The sequence below is a fragment of the Haliotis asinina genome, chromosome 8 (assembly GCF_037392515.1).
Source record: "Haliotis asinina isolate JCU_RB_2024 chromosome 8, JCU_Hal_asi_v2, whole genome shotgun sequence".
Classification (NCBI taxonomy): Eukaryota; Metazoa; Mollusca; class Gastropoda; order Lepetellida; family Haliotidae; genus Haliotis; species Haliotis asinina.
The window spans coordinates 46,209,895-46,233,077 of NC_090287.1; the positions used below are offsets into that span (position 1 = coordinate 46,209,895).

The 23,183-nt window shown below is 38.1% G+C and overlaps 1 protein-coding gene across 1 annotated transcript in view; it reads right to left on the reverse strand.

Annotated features, from left to right (window-relative positions):
* Window positions 1–23,183, reverse strand: part of LOC137295441 (unconventional myosin heavy chain 6-like) — a 468,840-nt gene that overhangs the window by 128,822 nt on the left and 316,835 nt on the right. The window contains exons 30-32 of the mRNA XM_067826813.1: window positions 13,606–13,805; window positions 9,047–9,169; window positions 5,682–5,848 (exon numbers count right to left, since the gene is read on the reverse strand). Of these exons, the coding sequence (XP_067682914.1) occupies window positions 5,682–5,848; window positions 9,047–9,169; window positions 13,606–13,805 (490 nt within the window). The remainder of the gene's footprint in view (window positions 1–5,681; window positions 5,849–9,046; window positions 9,170–13,605; window positions 13,806–23,183) is intronic.

Below are 23,183 nucleotides of genomic sequence, written 5' to 3' on the forward strand. Positions count from 1 at the left end.
CCGATCATCAGTAACTTGTTTCTCAGTGTTGTCGACCAGTGATGGATAACACGCATCACCACTTTCACCTTCAACTGGTTGATGGGAAGAGTTCGATCTTCCTTCTTCCAGATTCACGCTGCAACCTCGTCGTTTATATGGGCACCCCATCTTTCGAGAGACGTGTCTACATAGAGATGGCTGTTGAATCCTGAGGAATTTTGATTCACATTCTATCCGAGCTGAGTTAGTAGCCTGATAGTGAAGTCCACCGATCGTCTCTTCTGATCGTCAACACTGTTCATATGAGCAAGTTGACATTCGAAGGAAGTCTATTTATAGCTGACTTCCTCATATTGGAACATTAACACCACATTCTGTGCAGGGCATTGACTCTCAAGGACCATTCAGATGGTAGACATGACGTCACCGGTGTAGCAGTGAACTGATTGTGAAATCTTGTTCAGATGGTGATACCCTTGCTTGCATTCAGGTTTGCCAAGCACGTGTCTAGATGAGTAAAAACTCCCACTGCGAAAAGCTGATGTAGACAGATAGTCTTCCAGATAGATGTGTCGGAATTTTCCACCAAATTGTTCCACTGAACATAATACAGTCATCGCTTGTGGTCGGAGGTGTAGTTTGCAGTGGTATTTTGTAGTCATCTCAAAGAAACTTCGTTACAAACTCGTAGTAGAGAATTCCCCAATTCTTCCAGTAGAGTTAAAGATGACCACCCACTTGAGACAGTTGTATGGAAACAGCTGGGGGTAGAAGACTCCAGACTCCAAACCTGATATTCAGTGTTTACCTCCTCTTCTGTCCCTGGATGCTCTGGTATTAAACTTCTTACCTCTTGCTCTCTGGACTCTGGAGAACTTGGATTTGTTAGTGTAACACTGACTTGTCTGCTTGAGAACCATTGTCAGTGTGTCGATGGACTTGATCATCTTGACTCCTCTGGAGTCTTGGGTGACCGTCCATGCTCCCTCTTCAATCTTCCCATACAATATTGTGGGCGCTGACCACGGGGCTTGATATAAGTGCCTCGTGAAAATTTCACTCCATGATGAGGTGGACAAGAGACCTTGTCAACGAAGTAGATTCAGTCCCACTGTAGTAGAGGTTAGGTGTTTGGACCTAACTGCTGATCCTTCTTCTGTGTGACAAGTGCCTTGTATGCCTCGTCTACATCTGACGGACTCCATATGGTGAAGACGACAGCGCCAAGTGTTGAAAGGTGGCATATGTTGTTGCTGACTTGAATGCCATATATAACATCTTGGGAATCGGAGCTATTTGGAGCTATCTGCAGAAACGTCAACCTGTCGATTACGTCATCCTGTAAGTGTTAGTTTTGTTGGAGGTTTGGATGGTGAGACTAAGTCCAAAACATTAGTGATCCATGATGTAACATCAGAGTCCGAGAAGAGGGCTTCCATTGGTGATGATGATCGGTAGTATCTGTCTTCATTCATCGGTGAGTACGACGCATTTAATGGATGCTGATGATCCTTCTGCGAGTCCAAGTCTGAAGAAGATCTGCTGTTGGGGCTCATGTGAGTGCAGTCACTCTGCGTAGGTGGATCTCTCTCTGAACTGCGACGGGATATGAGAGCACTCATCCAAATGAGCATCCTCACTCACGTGGGTGCACTCACTTGACATAGGTGAATCTCTCTCTGAACTGCAACCGGATATCAAGGGCGACGGTGACGATCTTATTGTTCATCCCCTGGAGTGAGTGCAGATCTAGCTGAGTGCTCAAACAGAGGAGCAGTCACAGCAGCTGGAGACGATCTTGTTGAGCAGGTGCATGCATACGCCTCCTCTTCATCCCCTGGAGTGAGTTGCAGATCTAGTTCAGTGCTCTCATGGAGCAGCAGTTGATGTAGTTGAAGATTGTAATCTTCGTTCTTCTTCAAAACGACGCTTTCCCAAGCATGAAGACGACCCTCATAAGGGTTCCGGAGCGGTGACAACACTTTCAGGTCAAAGTTGTCTATGCTGGTTGACATTCTGCTTGTGTAGAATCAACAGCGGCTCATCGTAGATATGTCGTTTCTGTAGGGGGATGATCTTGTCGCCAAAGGACTTCTGCTTCAATGTATGTAGATTCTGCGACCATTCCATCGCAGAAGACTTTGTCTTCGACTACGATGATGGTCTAGACTTCTTAGGCTGCAACAGCCCCGTCTCTGATGAAGTTCTCTTCTGTGGTCTGGGGGACATGTCGCTGGACCCAAGGGATAGCCCTGGAGACATGCCTAACTGGTCACTGGAATGAATTTCAGCAGTTAATAATAAACGGTTACCAGAGACAGCGAATAGTGAAAGAACATATGGCCTTACACGCCGGACCAACTAAGTGCAGGTCAACCATTGACAGCCGAATCTACACTACAAACACAATTTCATCAACTGAGACTAAGTCTGAGTTGACGACTTATGTGCTATATAAACACACAATAAAAACAAATTTAACCAGTTGTGATACATCTTCATAAATCAAATACTGCATACAACATAAATTTAGTTAAAGGACTGAAATGGTTGAAAAACTTATCGACGTAATCAGGACCCCAGGTGCCTCCATCCACTCTCGTCGGGCGATAACGAGAGAGTGACACTCATTGCAGATCACCTGACCATGTGCGTGGGAGAAGGAAGGCTACTCGTGGGTGAGTGTAGTTTTACTTCTGCTTCTTTTAGAAGGGAACTTCAAGGGATTTCATGTGTTCCACTATCTTTGCAGGAAGAGGAGATAAGCTGTTAAGCATGAGTCAGGATAAGGAAAAAGTAAACTCATTAGGATTTTTAGACAATACATAAATATGCACATTTAGATATGCTCCCTTCCATCAAGCCACCAGTCTAGTAGTAACATGTCACAGGAGATGAGTGATGTGCTAAAGCGGCACCCTAACTTCACAGCGTACTGATTGTTGACGTCCTGAGCCCCCAAAAATCGAAAAGATGGCTTTCTGAGCCGACACCTTCTCATGCTATTGTCATATAAGTGGTAGTAATTCCTGAGCATTAGGGAGCAGATTGGCTTGCTTATTTTCGAATTTAATGCTTTTCATAAACTACAATCTCGTAATCTATTTGTCTCTGGAATCATCTCTGTTATGAACTTGTCTACTGATTTCTCTAGAAATTGCTCAACATGATCTAAATGAATAAAATGTATTAAACATTTAATCACCTATTACTGTAAAGGATCAAATTAATTAGTTACAGTATGAAGTTTTTAAGAAGGAATTCATTTGGGTTGTTTTTGCCTCAGTCCGCCCTAATGTGGACAACATAACCAATTATCTATTATTAAGCTTGTGTTGTGCTGGGAAGGCTAAAATTTATTTTTCTGATGCCCCGGGAAGTCTGATATTTATATTTCGGATTTCCCAGGAGAGCTATTTCCAAGGAAGTAGGGAAGTACCACCAAAGCAAAAGATACAATGCTGGACGGAAACATAATCCACGTCAGGAGTTGAGTTCTACCTGAATCTTGGCTACTCAGTTACGTCAGACCAATATTTAAGAATAGATTGTAGTCAGGCTTTTGATACTGTTTGGAGATATGGTTTATGGATTAAAATGACTGTAGTAAGCAGCAAATGTTTAAAGATAATGTACAACAAATTAAATCCCGCATAAAACATGATGATTACTACTCTTCTACTGTGATATTGGCGTTATATTGGGTGGAAATTCATCCCCTTCTTATTTGCTATCTACCTCAATGACTTTGCAAAATTTTTCATGTGAACACATGTAAATGTTCTTGGTACTGTAAATTGTTTTATTGAGAAACAACTTCGCATTTACATAAAAGTAGTTGCATTATTGTATGCAGATGACATTGTCTTGTTATTGGAATGTGCTGAAGAATTACAGATAGCCTTGTTTTGTCATGACTATACTTTGATGTCAATGTTATTAAACAGTAATATCTTCATGTTTAATAAAAGTGAATAATATGTGGCTATTGTAATACAGAAATAAATCTTTCAACTAGCATAAATAACTTTCATTTTATTTCTAATGTTCCCAAATATCGTGTTCATGTTAACCCTGTTTTCTTTGTAACTTGTTTTGTCTCAAAGGCGGGCTGTGTTCGTTCAGCAAAAACACTGCATTGCAAGTCTGCAAGTACTACGAAGGCTACCCTCGTTGAACCGAGGAGTGGCATAATTTTTGCCCTCCTGGTCATGAACCACACTGGCTCTAACTACAAATCGAAATGGGTTGTCCTCTATTTGTCAACATCCAAATTTGCCTACAGTCTTAAACACCATTTCATAGTCTGCTGACTGTTGATTATGCAATAAAAAACCACCTAAATGGTCCATCCCTTGTGGCAGGTGCTAATTAGAGGGTACCAAAGAGAGAATATATTCTACAACAATAAGTCTATTATTCCCTGGCAAGGGTTCACTTTTATGACATGTAATAAACCCTGTCCTGTAAGTCAGTGTGTCAGGTAAACTTTTATTTCATCCATGATGTAATGTAGGTCTATGGAAATTGTGTTTATTCAAACTGTGACGGGAAAAATTATTTGCGCTTCTGTGGATAATAAGTAAAGCATACACTTAAAACCGTATTTTGGAAAATGCTGTCCATACTAGGGGCAAATTAACAGTCAATATGAATTTTGACACTTAGGGCAAGAAGGATGGAGATGAGTGAAGTTATACTAATATATAGAATTGATTCCTAACTGATCACATAGGATGACAAATAGTAAACACTCATATGTACTATAAACATTTCAACTTTCAAAAATGTGTCTGTACCAGGTCATATGTAGTTACATTAATTTAAATGACAAATGTATGCTATAAAAATACGGCTTATTCCTGCAGTTCTCACGAATAAATATGTCACATGCATGATCGTCTGTGTACATTAGCCTGTAAGAACTCTTAACAAAATGTGAGGGGAATACTAATAGTTAAGTCTATACACTTTTGGGTTTCATTGGGTAAAGAAGAAACTGAAAAACGCAGCAGTAAAATTCCTCCTAAATTTCCAAAAACTTACAATGGCAAAACAGGTTGCTCAATTTAGTTGTTTCCTATAACAAGCAATGAGGTGCTGGGGACACATTCTACCATGGGTTTCCACTTGGGCTAACAGTAAACTGAATATACAGAGTACAATTAACAGTTTACAGGATGATAGTTTTGTACAGAAGGTCCGTAGTTCAAGTAAATTAACTGTCCACATGGTGAGTGAGTTAAGATTTAACATCAACTCCGCAATATTTCAGACATTTGAGTGTGTGACTCAGTGAGTTTAGTTTCACGCCACAGTCAGCAATATTCTAGCCATATGGCAGCAGTCTGTAAATAATCTGGACCAGACTATCAAGTCATTGACAGCATGAACATCAATCTGCACAGGTGGGAACCGATGACATGTGTCAACCACCTCAGTGAGCCTGATCACCTAATCCCATTAGTCGCTTCTTACAACAAGCAGAGTCGCCACTTATGGCAAACATCGGTTGCTGAAGTCTTATTCTACCCTTGACATTCAGGGGTCATTTCAGACATATATTGACTGTCCACATGAACTAATGCCACCACAGAATGATTATGGTGATAGCCATATAAACTGTGCAAAGTACCATGAAGTAATAAAATGATAAACCTCATCCTTTTCGTAGAAAAAAAATCAAAATGGAATCAAACCTTAAAGCAGAATCTTGCAAATTTGCCTTCTTCTGTTGTGGTGTCAAGAGAACACTTCTTAAGGTGCACCTGCAAGTATTTCAGTACTCTTGTGTTTGCTGGTGCCATCACCCCAGCTGCCACACACATTAGTTGCCAGCATCTACGATTAACTTGACTGTTTGGATCTGAAATAAATTGAAAAAGAAACAAATCACCTTGTTGGCACAGATAAATGGTGATTAGTCCCCAACAAAAATAGTGATTTCTTCTTAAATAGATCACTTAGTCATGACATGGTTAAATGTACAGCTTGATGTAACTCAGTGATGTTGATAGAGTGGTACTGTTCATTTACGTCGTGAAGCTCTTCGATACCCACAAAGTGGAAGCAGAGTACTGAACAGTGTTTAAGTTCTGCTCTTGAAAGGAACACTACCATCAATTTCAGCCAAAGGAAATTTAGTTGCAATGGAAATGTCAAAATTATTTTAATAAGAAATCCAAAACTATCAAAAACAGTGAGTCATCAGAACATGACATATCCACCTGGCCCATACATATTTGAAAGGACAAATCATCTGACAGTTACTTGATGTTCTTTTAGACTAAGTTTTAATTGTTTCCATGGAAATCATGAAAAATAAAAATGCCATATATTTGTAAACAGCAAAAGGCACCACTTCAAAATCTGTCTCATATATCTGCCAAGATCTGCTAAACGATATGAAATGGTTTTTGAGTTGTGCTGTGGAAACAAAGCCCATCCCTCCATTTGAGACTAAGTCAGAATTGTTTCAATGGAAATCGGGAAAAATAACAAGAGTCATCAGAAGACATATCTCCCGGCCCCCACATATTTGAAGGGACAAACCATCTGACAGTTTTTAGACCATGTCTGAATTGTTTCCATGGAATTTATGAAAAATATAAATGCCATAAATCTGTTATCAGAAAAAGTGACCATTTCAAGATCAGTTTCATACATTTGCCAAGATGTTTTGACAGATATGACATGGTTTTCGAGTGTGCTCCGGAAACGAAGTCCGCAACGTGTTCATGGAACCAAGAAAATAATACATCATAAAAACCTGTAAATAGCAAAAGGCACCAACCACTTTGGGGTCTGCCACACATATCTACCAAGTTTTGCAGAAAAATATTGAATGGTTTTTGAGTGTGAGTTCTTCTCTGGAAACGAAAGCCCGCCTCACCATTCGACTAACACTAAAATGTTCCATGGAAAAACAAAAAAATAAAAATGCTAAAACTCTGTAAATAGCAAAAAATCACAACCATGGGTTGAGATTATTATATCTATCAAGTTTGGTCTAAAAATACTGAACTGTTTCTGAGTTATGCTCCAGAAACAAAATGATTACGGACAGAAAGACGAACGAGGCGTCGACTATATCCCCCCGCATTACATGCCGAGGGGATAACAAAAATAATATAAATGCCAAAAATCTGTAAATAGCAAAAGGCACAATCATAAGCTCAGGTAACTATATCTATCAAGTTTGATCTAAGAATATTGAATGGTTTCTGAGTTTTGCTCCGGAAACAAAATGATTATCATAAACAATAGAGAGGTGTTGAGTAGCTTGGGTATGGGAGGTCAGTGAGAAAGGGTAGTCATCTGCACAGTCAGCCAGAATTATCACTGTGTTCACCTGCATGGGTTCACCTTTCATTTTAGATTGCATCTCACACTGGCTGAAGTAAGTTTTTATTATTATCATCATTACTTTTGTATTTATTGACTGAGTAGATGTAGCAAGAAATTATTTAATTGATGCAGTATTTCTTGATAGATGTATATATTGTAACATTATATAGCCACAAAACGAAACATGAATGTTACTGTTCCACATGAACTGTTCCACTTTCATAAATGTAAATCAGAGTAAAGTATAAAGTATAAGACATTGTAGTGTCCCGGAACTGGCAAGTTATCCTTAAAGTAAGGAGAAGGGAAATATCTCCGCCTGTAAGGAGACATACAAGAGTCTTCGCCATTGTAAAACAAGCGTGTATCTCCGAGTAATGCGAGATGTAGATGGCACAGCCATCAACCATTACACAGGCCCCTTAGACTCCATGGAGAAAAACATCGTCTGGGTGTGAGGGATATCACACAAATACAATTGATGTCATGAAGTGGAACCAAAGTGCACTGACATTCTAATGAGAAAGTGTTCTCTCTGAGTGGCAAATTTCTTTGTTGTTATTTAGTTAAATTGTTTAGTTTCCAATTGGGATTATACATAATCATTATATTAGTGAGGGTATTAAGATTTTAGTGTAGTTAGTAGTAGTGCTGGTGTTATGACTTTAGCAATGTAAGTGGTAGACAGAACTGTATGTGCAGCTACTTTAGGTAATTAGATTAGTTAGTTGTATTTGCACCTGTAGAATTAGTTTAGTATCGATATTGGGGTTACTTATATCTTAAGGGGAGGCATAAAGTTTTGAAAAACAAACTATTCTTCTGTTGTGGTTACTTTGGTATGTGACAATGTCTAGACAGGTTAATAAACTGCTTTGATGAGGTAAACATGCGTTGTTACATGGTCGTTAAAGACCCATATCATAACATCTGACGGGCGATTTAAATGTGAGAACTGGCCAACAAGCAGATCTTAAGGAAATGATTATAAATACATATCAGATGACTGTGATGATTTGAATGACTTCATGAACGATGGATCTTGCGATACTCGTATCAACACAATTGGCAAATGTCTCCTAGAAATGTGTCTTCTGCTTAATATCAACATGGTAAATGGAAGATCTGGTACAGATAAGGGTAATGATAATTATAGGTTTATAGTGTGAGTGAGTGAGTGAGTGAGTTTGGTTTTACGCCGCTTTTAGCAATATTCCAGCTATATCACGGCGGGGGACACCAGAAAATGGGCCTCACACATTGTACCCATGTGGGGAATCGAACCCGAGTCTTCGGCGTGACGAGCGAACGCTTTAACCACTAGGCTACCCCACTGCCCTATAGGTTTATAAGTCACGTAGGGTGCAATCATTGGGTTAGCTAAAGTATTTAACCAGATATCAAGATTTGATATTGTCTCCGGCTGTGACAGCTGGGACCAAAGGATTTTATTACAAACGTGTGACAATAATGTATTTGCAGGTCACATAGTCAACCAGGCAAAGCCACATGTCTTGCATGAGTCTCCAGTGACTACCTACAACAATAGACAAGGCTGATGCAAGTTCAGTCAATCAAGTATTACATGTACGGGAAAGAAACATTACATATACACAGGAATTATCAGTGGTAAAGTTGTACAGGTTAAAAAGAAAGCTACTGACAGAAAATAGTCACAAATAATACACTGGAAGTTTCACATAGAATAACCTCTTACCAGGGTGATCTGTTGTTTGCTTAATCAATTGCATGTAGAACTCGTTGCACAGGTGGTCATTCTCAAGGCACTTTAGCATCAAGTTCTGTATCATTCCAGTGTTGTCATGTGAATCACCTGCACCTGTAAATATTTATTAAATTGAAGCATTGGCGTCATGAACTTCACTATCATGAAGCTTAAAAGACCTATTGTATCTCTGACCTCTTAATACCTATTTATATAAAACTTCACATGAAAACACATGTTTGGACATTTTTAGAAAATGTTTTAAGTCTAAAACAAAAGAATTTATATCAAGAAGAAATAAAACCAGTTTGTTAGAATTTCTATGTGGATATTACATAGAGACAACAACAAAAAATCTAATTTCATAAGAAGTCTCTGCTAAAAGCAGAGTCGATTGAACAACTGTGACTAACATGTGGATGTGTTTTTTTTAATGCTACTACACCTGTGACACCTGTCAAACATATGCAAATGGTTTGTCAACTGTTCATCTGAAAAAAGCAAGACTGTATGATACAAGTCAAAATAGCTGATTGAACTGGACATCATTTTTTTTATCACTGATGCATCAAATTTTGAAACTTAGTGCTCATGTCCACCATTAAACTTTTCGAATGTTGTAAAATTGATTGAACAACATCTGAGCAAGAGTCACATGACAGATGCTCTACAAAATCCTGGTAAAAAGATCAAGCTTGATTGTGCCTCAAAAGTTGATGTAAACACAAAAGGCTGGAGCTTGGAATATTGCTTAACATAAAAGTTGACAAACAGAAAGTTAAAATCATCCCTTTTGTCATACAGCAGTGTGAAGAGTTTGTTACAGTATCTATAGGCACTGATCTAAATATGAAACAACTGAGGCAGTCTATTTAAAGATGACTGAATGGTTCTAGATCATCAATATACCTGAAGCTTATGTTAAATTTCTTGGTCAAATTAACTTGTTTTGGTTTAGCCAACCTGAACAGAAATTCTGAAATATGCATAGCAGACGCACAAGGAGGAGAATATAAGTGAACACAATGTCTAAAAGGCAAAAGTCAATTTTCGGAGAAAATTTTTCGAATTACAAAGCAAGACAACGAAAGAAAAGTACTTATCCACATTGTTGACTCCCTTATGGGAAAAACAAAGATTTGGACTGAAAGAAAGGAAATATGGGAAAAAGAAAAAACCTATAAAGCATTTTACAGACAATTCAAAACAAAGGGTGATGGCGAACATGAAAAGTAGCCTCCCATGGATACTAATGAAAGGTTCTGGAAACAAGGTCTGTACCAGGAGACAGTAACCTTGATTTACTATATGTTCACGAGGAAAGACCTGAGTCGTTTGTTTGTTACATCTCACCAGACTGCCAGCAAAGTGTGTTTTCAAAAAGTCTAAATCTAATACAGCTCCCATGACTGATGGCATTTGGAACCAGTAATGAGAACTGTTCCCCTATGTACAAGCACTATTACTTTACTGTTTCAATTCTTCATCTCACAGTTACTGGATGTTTTTTTTTTTCAAATTAAATTTGAATCGTTTCCATGGAAGTCATGAAAAATATAAAAGCCATATATTTGTAAACAGCAAAAGGCACCACTTCAAGATTTGTCTCATATATATGCCAAGATCTGTTGAAAGATATGAAATGCTTTTCGAGTTGTGCTCTGGAATTGAAGCCCATGCCTCCATTTTGAGACTAAGTCTGAATTGGTTCCATGGAAACCGGGAAAATAAAAATGCCAAAAGCTTGTAAATAGCAAAAGGCACAATGTCAAGATCTGCCTCACACATCTGCCAAGTTTTTGATGAAAGATATTAAGAAGTTTTTGAGCTGTGCTCTGGAAACGAAGCCCAACCCTCCCGTTTGAGACTATGTACAAATCGTTTTCATGGAAACTTGAAAAAATAAAAATGACAAAAAATCTGTAAATGGCAAAAGACACCACTTTTGGGTCTGCTACATGATCTTCCAAGTTGAAAGACTTTAAGAAGTTACACACCTCTCACTTTTGACACTAAGTCAAAATGTTTCCATGGAAAACAAGGAAAATGATAAATCACAAAAACCTATTAATAGCAAAAGGCACCACTTTAGGTTTTGATTGATATATCTAAGTCTTGCAGAAAAATATCCAATGGTTTTGGAAACCCCTCCTATTAGACTGAGACCAAAATGTGCTGTAGAAAAACAAACAAAAAAATTATAAAAAGGCCAAAAATCTGTAAACAGCAAAAAGCACAACCACAGGTTCAGTTTATTATGCCTACAAATTTTGTTTTGACAATATTGAACAATATTTTAGTTATGCTCTGGGAACAAAATGATTTCGGATGGACGGGTTGGATGACCGGACAGACAGACGAGGTGTCGACTATATCCGCATTACATGCCAGGGAGATAAAAAAGAATATGCAGCTGGCAAAATAGTGACTTTTTGTTGTGGATTTATGTTTTTTATCTAACTTACCACCTGAAGTTTCACACGCCACATGAGGATACTGTGAGACAATCTGACAACTTGTAACTTGCATTCCACCTTCCACGTATTATTGGTACACTTATATGTTATGATGATTCACCGTTATTAGTTCTGACGATTGATTTATTGATATACAGTCAAGTCTCGTTAATCCGACATCGTCTGTTGCACATCAAATTGTCGGATTAACGAGGATGTCAAACTAAATAAAAGAGACAAAGTTACATTTATTCAATTTGTTACCAACAAAAGCGTTGGCGTAAGCCGATTGTCGGATGGGAAGCTTTGTTTAGCATCGAGTAATGATAAATGTATCATGCACTATGTATGTGTATGAATGGTGATGTATGTTTGCAAGCGTTAAGTTAAGATGAACAAAGTGACAAATTATAAATCTCTATATGTTCCATGTTACTTACACACCTAGTGATACTTTCCTTGAAATAGTCAGTAAGCACGAGCAATGTATTGGCAAAAAATATAGACGATTATAATGTAAGACCCCACCCCCCCCCCCCACCCCTTTTAATCTGTATTATAAATAATATATTACAATTCAGTCCATACGATGAGAGAGACAGGAGGAATGTGTATATTTGTTCATCTCATACGTACAAAGACCGCGTAGGTGTTGATAAAAATACAGCACACACTGGCAAAGGGGTATGAGAGACACAGGTAATAAATTACATGAAATGCTGTAATATATGTATTCACATCGGCCTCTTTCCCATTTACATCTTTACGACACAATTAAATAATCAGTACTTGTTTGTGAGACTAGACAGTTTCCTGTCATATCCGAGACCTGCCAGGGAAATCAGGCATGATTAGCACTAATTAGCCTCGTCGCAGCAATCAGGCCGTCAGTGAGGGGTGCCAGGTGTTGGGCAGTGGAGCGGCTCCAGGGCTTAATGAGTTAATATTTTTTCCTTTTATTAAAAATTAAGAAAAAACAAAACTTTTTAATGTGTACCCTTGTATACCCTTAATTCAGGATAATTAAAATGCAGTCATTGTAGAAATTTACAATAATTTTATGCACAATTTATCCATACAGTACTTTTAGATTTCAAATATTACAAACCGTTACAGACATAAAAAAGTAGATGCCCATGTTTATTGTACTTGAACATTCTGTTACTCTTATTTTACAACTATTTGACTATTGTTTCTCACTTCTCTCTCTCTCTGTACCTGCTAAATATTTGTGGTGTCAAAAATCCCAATCCCATCATGTACAACCTGACGACATTCACAAAAAAAGACTTTCACATTTCGCGCACTGCATCAGCTTGCCACTGTCATGAATCACATGAACGCAGCCTCATCAACCATAATACGAAAGTGATTTGAACACAGATACAATGAAAATACACTACAGTTTTAAATGTGTGATATTCAGACATCCAGTGCCATACTTGATTTCTGAATACAAAATATCAACAAAAATGACAAAACATGACCTGAAAACGATCAGTTGATTCCCTCGCCTTGTTTTCAACTGCCATTTCATTCTTGCTATATAAACAATCATGACTGTCCCAGGTGTTTCATACAATCAAAGAATAAATATTTCAGGCCATAAGACTTGACATATCATCGTAAAAGGGAAAAGATATACTGTCTATGCATCTGGGTGAATGTCACTGCCTCAACGTATAATAGTAACACATACAGTTCACATTGCACATAAGACATGCACTGTGAGTTTAAGGTTGGACTGTCTGGATCAGTGCACCTAGCGGTTTAGTGAAGGGAAGAAAAATTAAAAAAGATTGCCCATTGAGCTGTTGGAGTATCAAGGAGATGGTGAACTTTGTTGATGTTACAGACATAATGAAAATGCCCTACTTAATAGGGGGATGGTCATTCCCGAATCAAAAGTGATGCCCTAGATCACAAGTGCTAGCAGTAGTTTCACGCGATGTTATTACACAGTGTTTAATAACACTTTGAGCTAGCACAAGTGTATGGAAAAGGTGTGTTATAAATGGCCAGTATTATCATTGATATACAGAAACAGTGATATCTTCAACAGGTGAGTAATAGGTCAAATAAGTATTCACATACTTGAATCTTCAATCCCTGCATAGACTAAAATGGAGTTAAACATTTTGACTGCTACTTCCTCCACTGATGGGTCATGGATCACTGTGAGGGCTTGACGAAGTGGACTTTTGCTGTATGACCAGTAGTTGACATTAAAGTGGCCGCTTTCTGACGAAGATGTTGCATATGTTCGGAGTCTTTCAAGTTTTGTCTTTGTCAATCTGAAAGATATAAAAGACGATGTTATTTAACATCATTTGGAATTGACAGTTCTTCAAATAGGTTGATACTGAACAAATTCTATAACAAATGATAAAACATGAGTATTATGTAATATTGTCTTAATTTATTCATCCATTCAGTATGAACATTAAGAACACAAAAAAATTAAATATTACCTGATAACATTTTAAACAACAGTCGTCAGAGGATGACATATCCCCCTGGCCCCCACATATTTGAAACGATGACAGATACTAAGAAGTTATTGAGTTATGCTCCAGAAACGAAACATATCTCTGGGAAAAATAAAAAACTATGTAAATAGCAAAAGGCACCACAAACAAGGCTCTACCTCAAACATCTGCCAAGTTTTGCTGAAAGATACTAAACAGTTTTCGAGTTGCGCTCCAGAAACGAAGCCTATCTCTCCATTCTGTGACAAAGTCTGAAACCATGGAAACTGAGAAAATAAGAAACCACAAAAACCTGTAAATAGTAAAAGGCACCACTTTAGGTTCTGACTGATATATCTACCAAGTTCTGCAGAAAAATACTGAAAGGCTTTTGAGTTCTGCTCTGGAAACAAAGCCCATCCATCCATTTTCAGAGTAAGTCCGAAATGTTTCCATGGAAACTGAGAAAATAATAAATCACAAAAAAATGAGATTATTTCTGATGCAAACTTTCACATTCTCATATATCTTCTGTAGCAATCTATACTTCTTAGAGCTGATACCATGTTTTTGCATTACACCCAAAAGTTTTTCTCTTTGTATTGAACCAAACGCTTTCTTAAAATCGACAAACAGAGCATACATTTTCTGTCCCATCAACAGTATTTGCACAAAAAGTTAGTCTCTTGTTGATTAAATAGACAAAAACCTTTTCCCAATATGCTTCATAGATTTATACCTCTATAATTATCAACAATATTAATGTTCCTGCTTTTATGAATTGTAATAATAATTCCAATAGTCCAAGACAATGGGAAGTTACCTCTCTCTAAAATAACATTAAAAATTGACTAAACATAAGGCAATAGAATATCTTCATCACCAGCACCCTTTATTTACCTTAAAGTGTCTCATACCATCTATGATCTCTTGTCTGGTAATAGGTGAATCTAGAATATCATCAGTCAATAGGTCAATGTCAGTTGGTATGCTTGTATGTACACTAGTGCTCTTGTTGCCAGCGTTTATATCCTCCAAGCTGACATAATTGTTTGAAATGTTCAAACCTCTCACGTGTATTGATATCACATTTGGTAGACTGTTTACCATTCAAGCCTTGAAGGATTGACCAAAACTCTTTGGAATTATTATGTTTTTCTAGTTTTATCTGTTTTTGTTTACAGTACTCTATTCTTTTCTGCTTACACTTAGCATTATATAGGTTCCTAACTAAATGATACTCATCTACATGCTGTTTGTCTTTATAAATACTGAGCTGATTTAATTTACGGCAATGCTAAGCTTTCAAACGCCTACATTCAGTATCAAACCATGGACTGTTCTTACTAAAACATCTCTGAGTCAGTTTTCATTTCATACCCATTGCAACTGAGCATAAAGCCTCTACAATATATTCTATACTCTGATATCACTAAAGGCTATATCTAAACATTTATCAAGTTAGTTCTGTGCACTACCTGAGAACATATTTTCCTTCATTCCAAACATACTTATAACTTTGATTCGAATCATCTCTTATTACATCATATTCCCGCTGCTGTGATGTAATCAATTGCATCGTGACTGGGAGGTGCATGGACTGTATACAAGAATCATCTGAAGATGACGTATCACCACTGCCCCCACATATTTAAAAGGACAAATCATCTGACAGTTACATGATTTTTCTTAGACTAAGTTTGAATCGCTTCCATAGAAGTCATGAAAAATGTAAATATATAAATGCCATATATCTGTAAACAGCAAAAGGAACCACTTCAAGATCTGTCTCATATGTCTGCCAAGATCTGGTAAAAGATTTGAAATGGTTTTCAAGCTGCGCTCTGGAAACAAAGCCCATCCCTCCATTTTGAGACTAAGTCAGAATTGTTTCAATGCAAACTGGGAAAAATAAAAATGCCAAAACACTATAAATAGAAAAAGGCACCACTTTGGGGTCTGCCTCAAATATCTAATATTTAATAGATTTCTAGTTGTGCTCCGGAAACGAAGCCCATCCCTCCATTTTGAAACTAAGTTCGAAATGTTTCCATGGAAACCCAGAAAACTATCAATCACAAAAACCTGTAAACAGCAAAAGGCACCACGTTGGGGTCTGGGAACGAAACACAGCTCTCACTTTTGAGACAAAGTCTGAATCATTTCCATGGAAACCAAGAAACTAAGAAATCATAAAAACCTAAAAATCAAACTAGCAAAAGGCACCATTTTAGCTCCTGATTGGTATATCAACCAAGTTCTGCAGAAAAATGAAGAACAGATTTTCAGTTCTGCTCCAGAAACAAAGCCCATCCCTCCATGTTGAGATTAAGTCCGAAACGTTCCCACTGAAACCAAGAAAATAATATATCACAAAAACCTGTAAATAGCAAAAGGTACCACTTTGGAGTCTGCCACACATATCCACCAAGTTTTGCAGAAAAACATCGAACAGTTTTTGAGTTCTGCTCCGGAAACGAAGTCTACCCCATAATTAGACTAACACCAAACCATTCCATCGAAAAACAAAAAAAAATTTAAAATGCCAAAAATCTGTAAATAGCAAAAGGCACAACCATAGGTTCATATTATTATATCTATCAATTTTGGTCTAAAAATATTGAACAGTTTCTGAGTTATGCTCCAGAAACAAAATAATTACGCACAGATGGACGGACGGATGGACAGACATGGCGTCGACTATATCCTCCTGCATTACATGGTGGGGAGATAACAAGATGAGAACAGACATTATGATGCTATAATCTAATCAATTGCGCTCGCCCCCATTATCCCGATAAATGTAAAATCGCCAGTATTTTTGTTTGCTCTGCATATCTCAGTCATGATATGGATATTCATAACAACACATAATTCTAACAAAGATCATCCAAATGAATTAGTAGTTTTGTCAACGGAGAATCTTGCGAGGTTAAATTGATCTACCGGAAATTTCCAGTTTGATGGGTCGTTTCCTGTACTCTTGAAATCTCCACCACAACAGAGGGATCTGGATGAACCGACAATATATCTACTAGATTTTCCTGTAGCAAGTGAATCCTTTTGTTATGGTTAAGAGTTTACCATGACAACAATTTAAGAAATTCCCTGTGAACCAGCAAAACAGAACAATGACAAGTCGTTTACGTTCAAATTCTGTATTATGCAACGAGAGCAAGGTATACAAAGTTACAAGTCAATATAACAATGCAGATTTCAGGTACAATTCAAGAGAGACAAAATCTAAGTCAATGGGTCACAAAATACAATACAGCAAACTCACCAAAGTCTGGGTGTGAGAGAGAATCAACTAAGGCAGAATGTAAACACAGCGATCGGTGCAACAACAGATAATGTAGATTCAGGCATTGACGGGATTTCAAGCGTTGGCCGTAAATCAAGCAATTATAAATGAATGTCAGTGTGAGTGTCGCTGTCCACACAGCAACCAGCCTATTTATATATAAACTAAGTCATTTCCCCGAAACTTTGGGCACAAACAAGCATCGTCAACACTGTTGAATGGCCTCGAAACAGTATCCCGCAAGTGAACACATGGAAAACTAGGAGCAGATAAATTCCGGAAAACCAGAATGCTAAAAGTGTTGACCAACTATTAAAACGAAATATGACCCATCATATCTAATATTCAAAACACTAAATGTTGTGACCCAATAATAATTATTACTGAACTGATAACAAAAATATATAGAAAATACACACTCATAACACTGTTTTAACAATGTACATTTGTCTTTTCATACCAAGTTGACTTCCATGGCCTACATATGCACAGGAATACAAGAGATCTTTGTCGTTAGCTAATGACTTAGCCAATAAAATGTTAACTGCATTTTCAGTAAATTTACACCAGTTAATATATATTCTAATGAACACAACTATGCCACCTGATAATCTGTCAGAGTCAGATAACTTATCTGCAGGTTTCATGAGCGTGACATAGTCAGCAAGTATTTACGTGCATCACAGTAATTACATCCACATTTTGGCAAGTCCGATAATATCAAATGTTTAGTTCTATCAGCTAATCACGTGACAGTCACACTTACATGAGATTTCAACTGCGCATGCTCGAATCAGTGCAAAGCTGTGCTCTTGTAGAGGTCGGACGTGTAAATCTCAGCTGGGGAAAATAAGTTTTTCCCGTGAGATTATGTTAACTGATTAGCAGCTTATGGTTGTATAATTACAACCCAGCTTCCCAAAACATCACTATAATTAGTGTTAAAACAACCATTATTATCTGTAACGGCAGAACTTGAGTTTGTGCAATATTAAAACCTCCTGTGACGGAGGCGCGATAATGGCAGAGGCTTGTTTAATAACAAGTCCGTCGGCAGACAGTGCTCACTCAGGTCAACACAGCAAGTCAAAGTCCAAAAACAAAACTGACTGTAATGGTAAAAAATCCAGTCGCGGGAAAGTACCGCCAGTTAGCAATAATGCTATTCCGGGCCCCAGTGGCCAAGCAGTTGAAAGCGAACCCTCTCGCAATCTGATGTCCGAACTTGTGGCCGAAGTGAAAAACATGCGCCAAACTATGGACACTAGATTAGGTGATTTTCAGGAACAAATAGATTCGTTCTATTATGACGGTGCAGAAGACCAACCATATGGTCAACTTGATGAGGATGAAGAAAATGATTATATTGAACCGAGTCAGAACAAACCCCATGAAAGTTCAATGAGTGTACGAACCGAAACCGGTTCTGTTGGAATTGCAAACCAGTTGCTTAACACACACCCTGCGCATGAGCAGGAAGTGGCTATGCCGCCTTCCGGTGAGAAAAATGTTGACGAGATACGATTTTTGAGTGCTGTCCGTTCTAACTTGCTGCTTGAGCAGTCGGACGGTGATCCCATCGACGCAAAATTGGCGGACCTGGTAACTGAACTTTTTGAGACAAAACCGGACGAATCGTCCTTATTGACAAAAATTAAGTCGATCAAAAGGCCTGGAAATTGTGATGGGTTGAAAACTCCCGAGGTAAACAAACTTCTGTGGGATTCTATAAATCCCGGAGCGAGATCTATGGACTGTAGAATGCAAAAAAGTTCAAAATGGCGTGGTAAAAGCTGCCACATGTGTTGTTGCTACACTAGAAGTGCTGATGAAAAACAAGAAGGATATCCCTCCTCCTGTCTACTCTGATATGGCAAACAAGTTATCAGATGCATTGACTATGACCTGCTATTCTAACAGGGAAACCGTTCAAAGGCGGAAAGAACTCATACGACCGCATCTGAATTCTCAGTATCGAGCTTTATGTTCTCCAAGTGCACCCACTTCATGTGACTATCTGTTTGGTAATGATATTGCTAAAAGTCTGAAAGACATGAATATGGCCAGTCATCTTGGGAAATCAATCAGCAGAGGTCGTGGATATCGCCAGACTGCCCACTATGTGCCTTACAACAACCAGTTTGGCCGCAGAGTCAGAGGCCGTGGTCGTGGTTTCCCACCTGGATATTTTTTGGCAGGAGACTCCCAATACAACAGAGGTTTCGAGAAGAAAAGAGGAGGGGAGAAGAACTAGCAGTATTGACCCCAGCGAGTGAGAGTGAGGACTCAGCTCAGGTAGGTCAGTGTCATTCCTCAAATTCAGAAGCTCACTTTAAAGCAGGCTCAATAGCTGTGTGTTTATCGGAGTGGAAGAAGCTGACCCATGACATGACAGGCATATTCTAGACATTGTTTCAGGACTGAAAATAGATATGATAAAAAACCCAACGCAGTTTAAAGAGCCAAAACAAATCAATTTCAATAAGCAAGAAAAGGAAATTGTTCACAGAGAGATTAAAGTCCTAAAAACACTTGGTGTCATTGAGCTGGCAGAAGAAACTGATGACCAATTTATTTCAAATATTTTCATTAGAAGGAAGAAAAATAACAAATATCGTTTGATTTTGAATTTAAAACAATTGAACCAGTTTATAGAGTACCATCACTTCAAAATGGAAAGCCTAAAAACAGTATTGCATTTGTTGAAAAAGAATATGTACATGGCATCAGTTGATCTGACACATGCTTATTATTCAGTGAGTGTACATGAAGATCATAGTAAATATTTAAGGTTCAGATGGAATGGGTACTTGTACCAATTCACATGTATGCCAAACGGGTTAGCTTGTGCCCCTTGTATATTCACAAAGTTGCTAAAGCCGGTATTTTCACACTTGAGACTGCAAGTTAATCAATGTACTCAGGCAGAGACAAGAACTGAATGCATGGCATCTGTAGAAGACATGGCAGGGTTGCTAAAAGATTTAGGCTTTACAATAAATTACGAAAAATCCAATTTTGGACCTTCAAGGAGAATGAAATTCTTAGGCTTTATTCTGGATTCAGAAAAAATGATAATAGAATTACCAGATGATAAGGCAATAAACATTGCTGAGACATGTTCATCGATTCTCAAGAATACTCATCACGCAATAAGAGATATAGCTAGACTACTAGGATTGACTGTCTCGTGTTTTCCTGCTGTAACAATTGGTCCGCTATACTATAGATCTCTTGAAATGGAGAAGACAGCAGCTCTAAAACACAGTAAAGGTGATTTTGATGCAAATATGTGTCTATCAGCTAAATCTAAACAAGAGGTAATTTGGTGGAAGGATAATGTTTTAGGATTGACAAATAGAATTGGTCCCTTCCAAAACCCTGATTTTACATTGACTACTGATGCTAGCCAACAAGGCTGGGGGGCAAATTTAGGATACAGTGTTGGAGGAAGATGGTCCGAGGAAGAGAGAGGTTATCACATGAATGTGTTGGAACTTAAGGCGATCATGATGTCACTCCAAGCCCTTTCACTAACAAACAATTTCAATGGAAAACATGTCCATGTGCTTTCAGATAATACTACTGCTGTTTCTTATCTTCAAGCTATGGGAGGTACAAAATCTGTCGATTGCAACAATATTGCGAAAGATATCTCGTTTTGGTGTATGGAGAGAAATATTTGGCTCACTATCTCTCACATAGCTGGTTCTAAAAACATAAAGGCAGATAAGGCATCCAGACAATTTAATGATAGAACAGAATGGTCTCTGAATGCATCAGTATTCAAGAAAATTATTTAGCATTTGAATGTAAACCCTACAATAGATATGTTTGCATCACGGCTAAATAGGAAATTATCAAGGTTTGTTAGCTGGAGACCTGAACCAGAGGCAGTTGCAGTTGATGCGTTTCATGTGTCATGGACAGAGGAATATTGTTATATGTTTCCCCCGTTGTGTTTATTATCAAAATGTTTGCAGAAGATTGAAGCTGATAGAGCCAGAGCAGTGATTATTGTCCCATGGTGGCCTACACAAACTTGGTTTGCTCATTTATTGCAATTACTGTGTTGTAGACCCCTGAAGCAGCCAAGTTCCTTGTCAAATCTTGGAGAAAAGGAACACGCAAGCAGTATGCCAGTTACCTCACTAGATGGAGAAAGTTTTGTTCTCAAAGGAAAGTTGATTTCAGTTTGCCATCTTTAGCAGATGAGTTAGATTTCCTACTCTCGCTTGTCCAGGCTGGACTGAGTTATAGTTCTGTGCATACTGCAAGATGTGCCTTATCTACTATTGTACTGCTTAATGATCAACCATGTGGTAGTCACCCAATGGTATCTAGGTTTCTTAAAGCTGTTTTTCAAGAGAACCCACCAGTACCGAAATATTTGGAGGTGTGGAGCGTAAAAGATGTTCTTACTTTCCTGCAAAGTTTGCAAACAATGTCTATTTCTTTGAAAGAGCTGACTATCAAATTAGTATTGTTGATGTCTTTGACAACTGCCCAGAGAGGTCAGACCTTACATTTATTGAGCATAAACAACATGACAGAGAAGGACTCTGACATTACTTTTCACTTTGCTGATTTAGTTAAGCAATCTAAGCCTGGAAGACTGGCAAAACCTTTGGTTCTGAAGAAATATTCAGTGGACAAACATGTGTGTGTTGTCACTGTTCTGAGAGAATACATAAGAAGAACAGCCGATTTAAGAGGTTCTGAGAAAAAACTGTTAATTACATATATCAAACCATATAAGGCTGTATCACGGGACACTGTATCATGTTGGATTAGGACTGGCCTGACTCAAGCAGGTATTGACACTAACATATTTGCTGCTCACAGTACTAGGGCTGCAGCTACGTCAGCAGCACGGCAGGCCTCTGTGCCGATCAGAACAATACTTGAAAAAGCAGACTGGTCATCTGAGCATACATTTGCCAGTTTCTATGATAAGACAATTGTTTCAAGAGATAATAGTTTTGTCGAAGCAATTCTGCAATGAGTTGTACTGAAGGGACTGACGGGTCCATGTATTGAATCAGTGCTTTTGTAAAAGGGACACAGTCTGCAAGTGAAATTTCTCTTAAATGAATGCTTAACTTGTTTCGAAAAGTGTTTTATTGCAAGTGTTATTTGCAAATGTACATTTAAGGAAATGTGCATGTAATTTATTTGATAACTTATAAAATGGTTTTCTAGTACCACAGTTCTGAAGTTATCAGGCAACATGCGAACATACTATTACTTTCATGTATGTTTCACGAAAATAAAAGTCCTCATATGTCGTACCATGTTCTTGGTGATTTTTATTTTTGACCTGAATTGGAAATCTGTTTATGAGTGAGCATCCATCTTCGAAGTCTCATGTAAGCGTGACTGTCACGTGATTAGCTGATAGAATCTAAAAGTTAAATGAGACTTACCTGTAAGTTGAAGTTTGACTGTGGTTCAATCAGCTAATCTACGTGAAGGAGGCGTTACATGCCCACCGCTGTATTATCCCTCCCTAAACAATTTTGGTCTTATGTAGGATACTCCCTCATGAACTCTTCAAACGTCTGATTCGAGCATGCGCAGTTGCAATCTCATGTAACCCCTCCTTCACGTAGATTAGCTGATAGAACCACAGTCAAACTTCAACTTACAGGTAAGTTTCGTTTAACTTTTAGATTATACATGAGGAACTTATCAGTTAATTTAGATGATAAGCCAGACATGTTCCAAAATAGAAATGATTGATGATAAAACTCAACAGTTGACACGTTTGACTGAGCAGAGCTATGCCCTGTATAATCATAAGGTGGATTAGTGTCAGTAGTTAGACCCTCGCCACACCCTTATTGGTACTGACCACGTCTCGAGTTAGACCTGAGGTTTCTCGAGATACTACCCTAGCC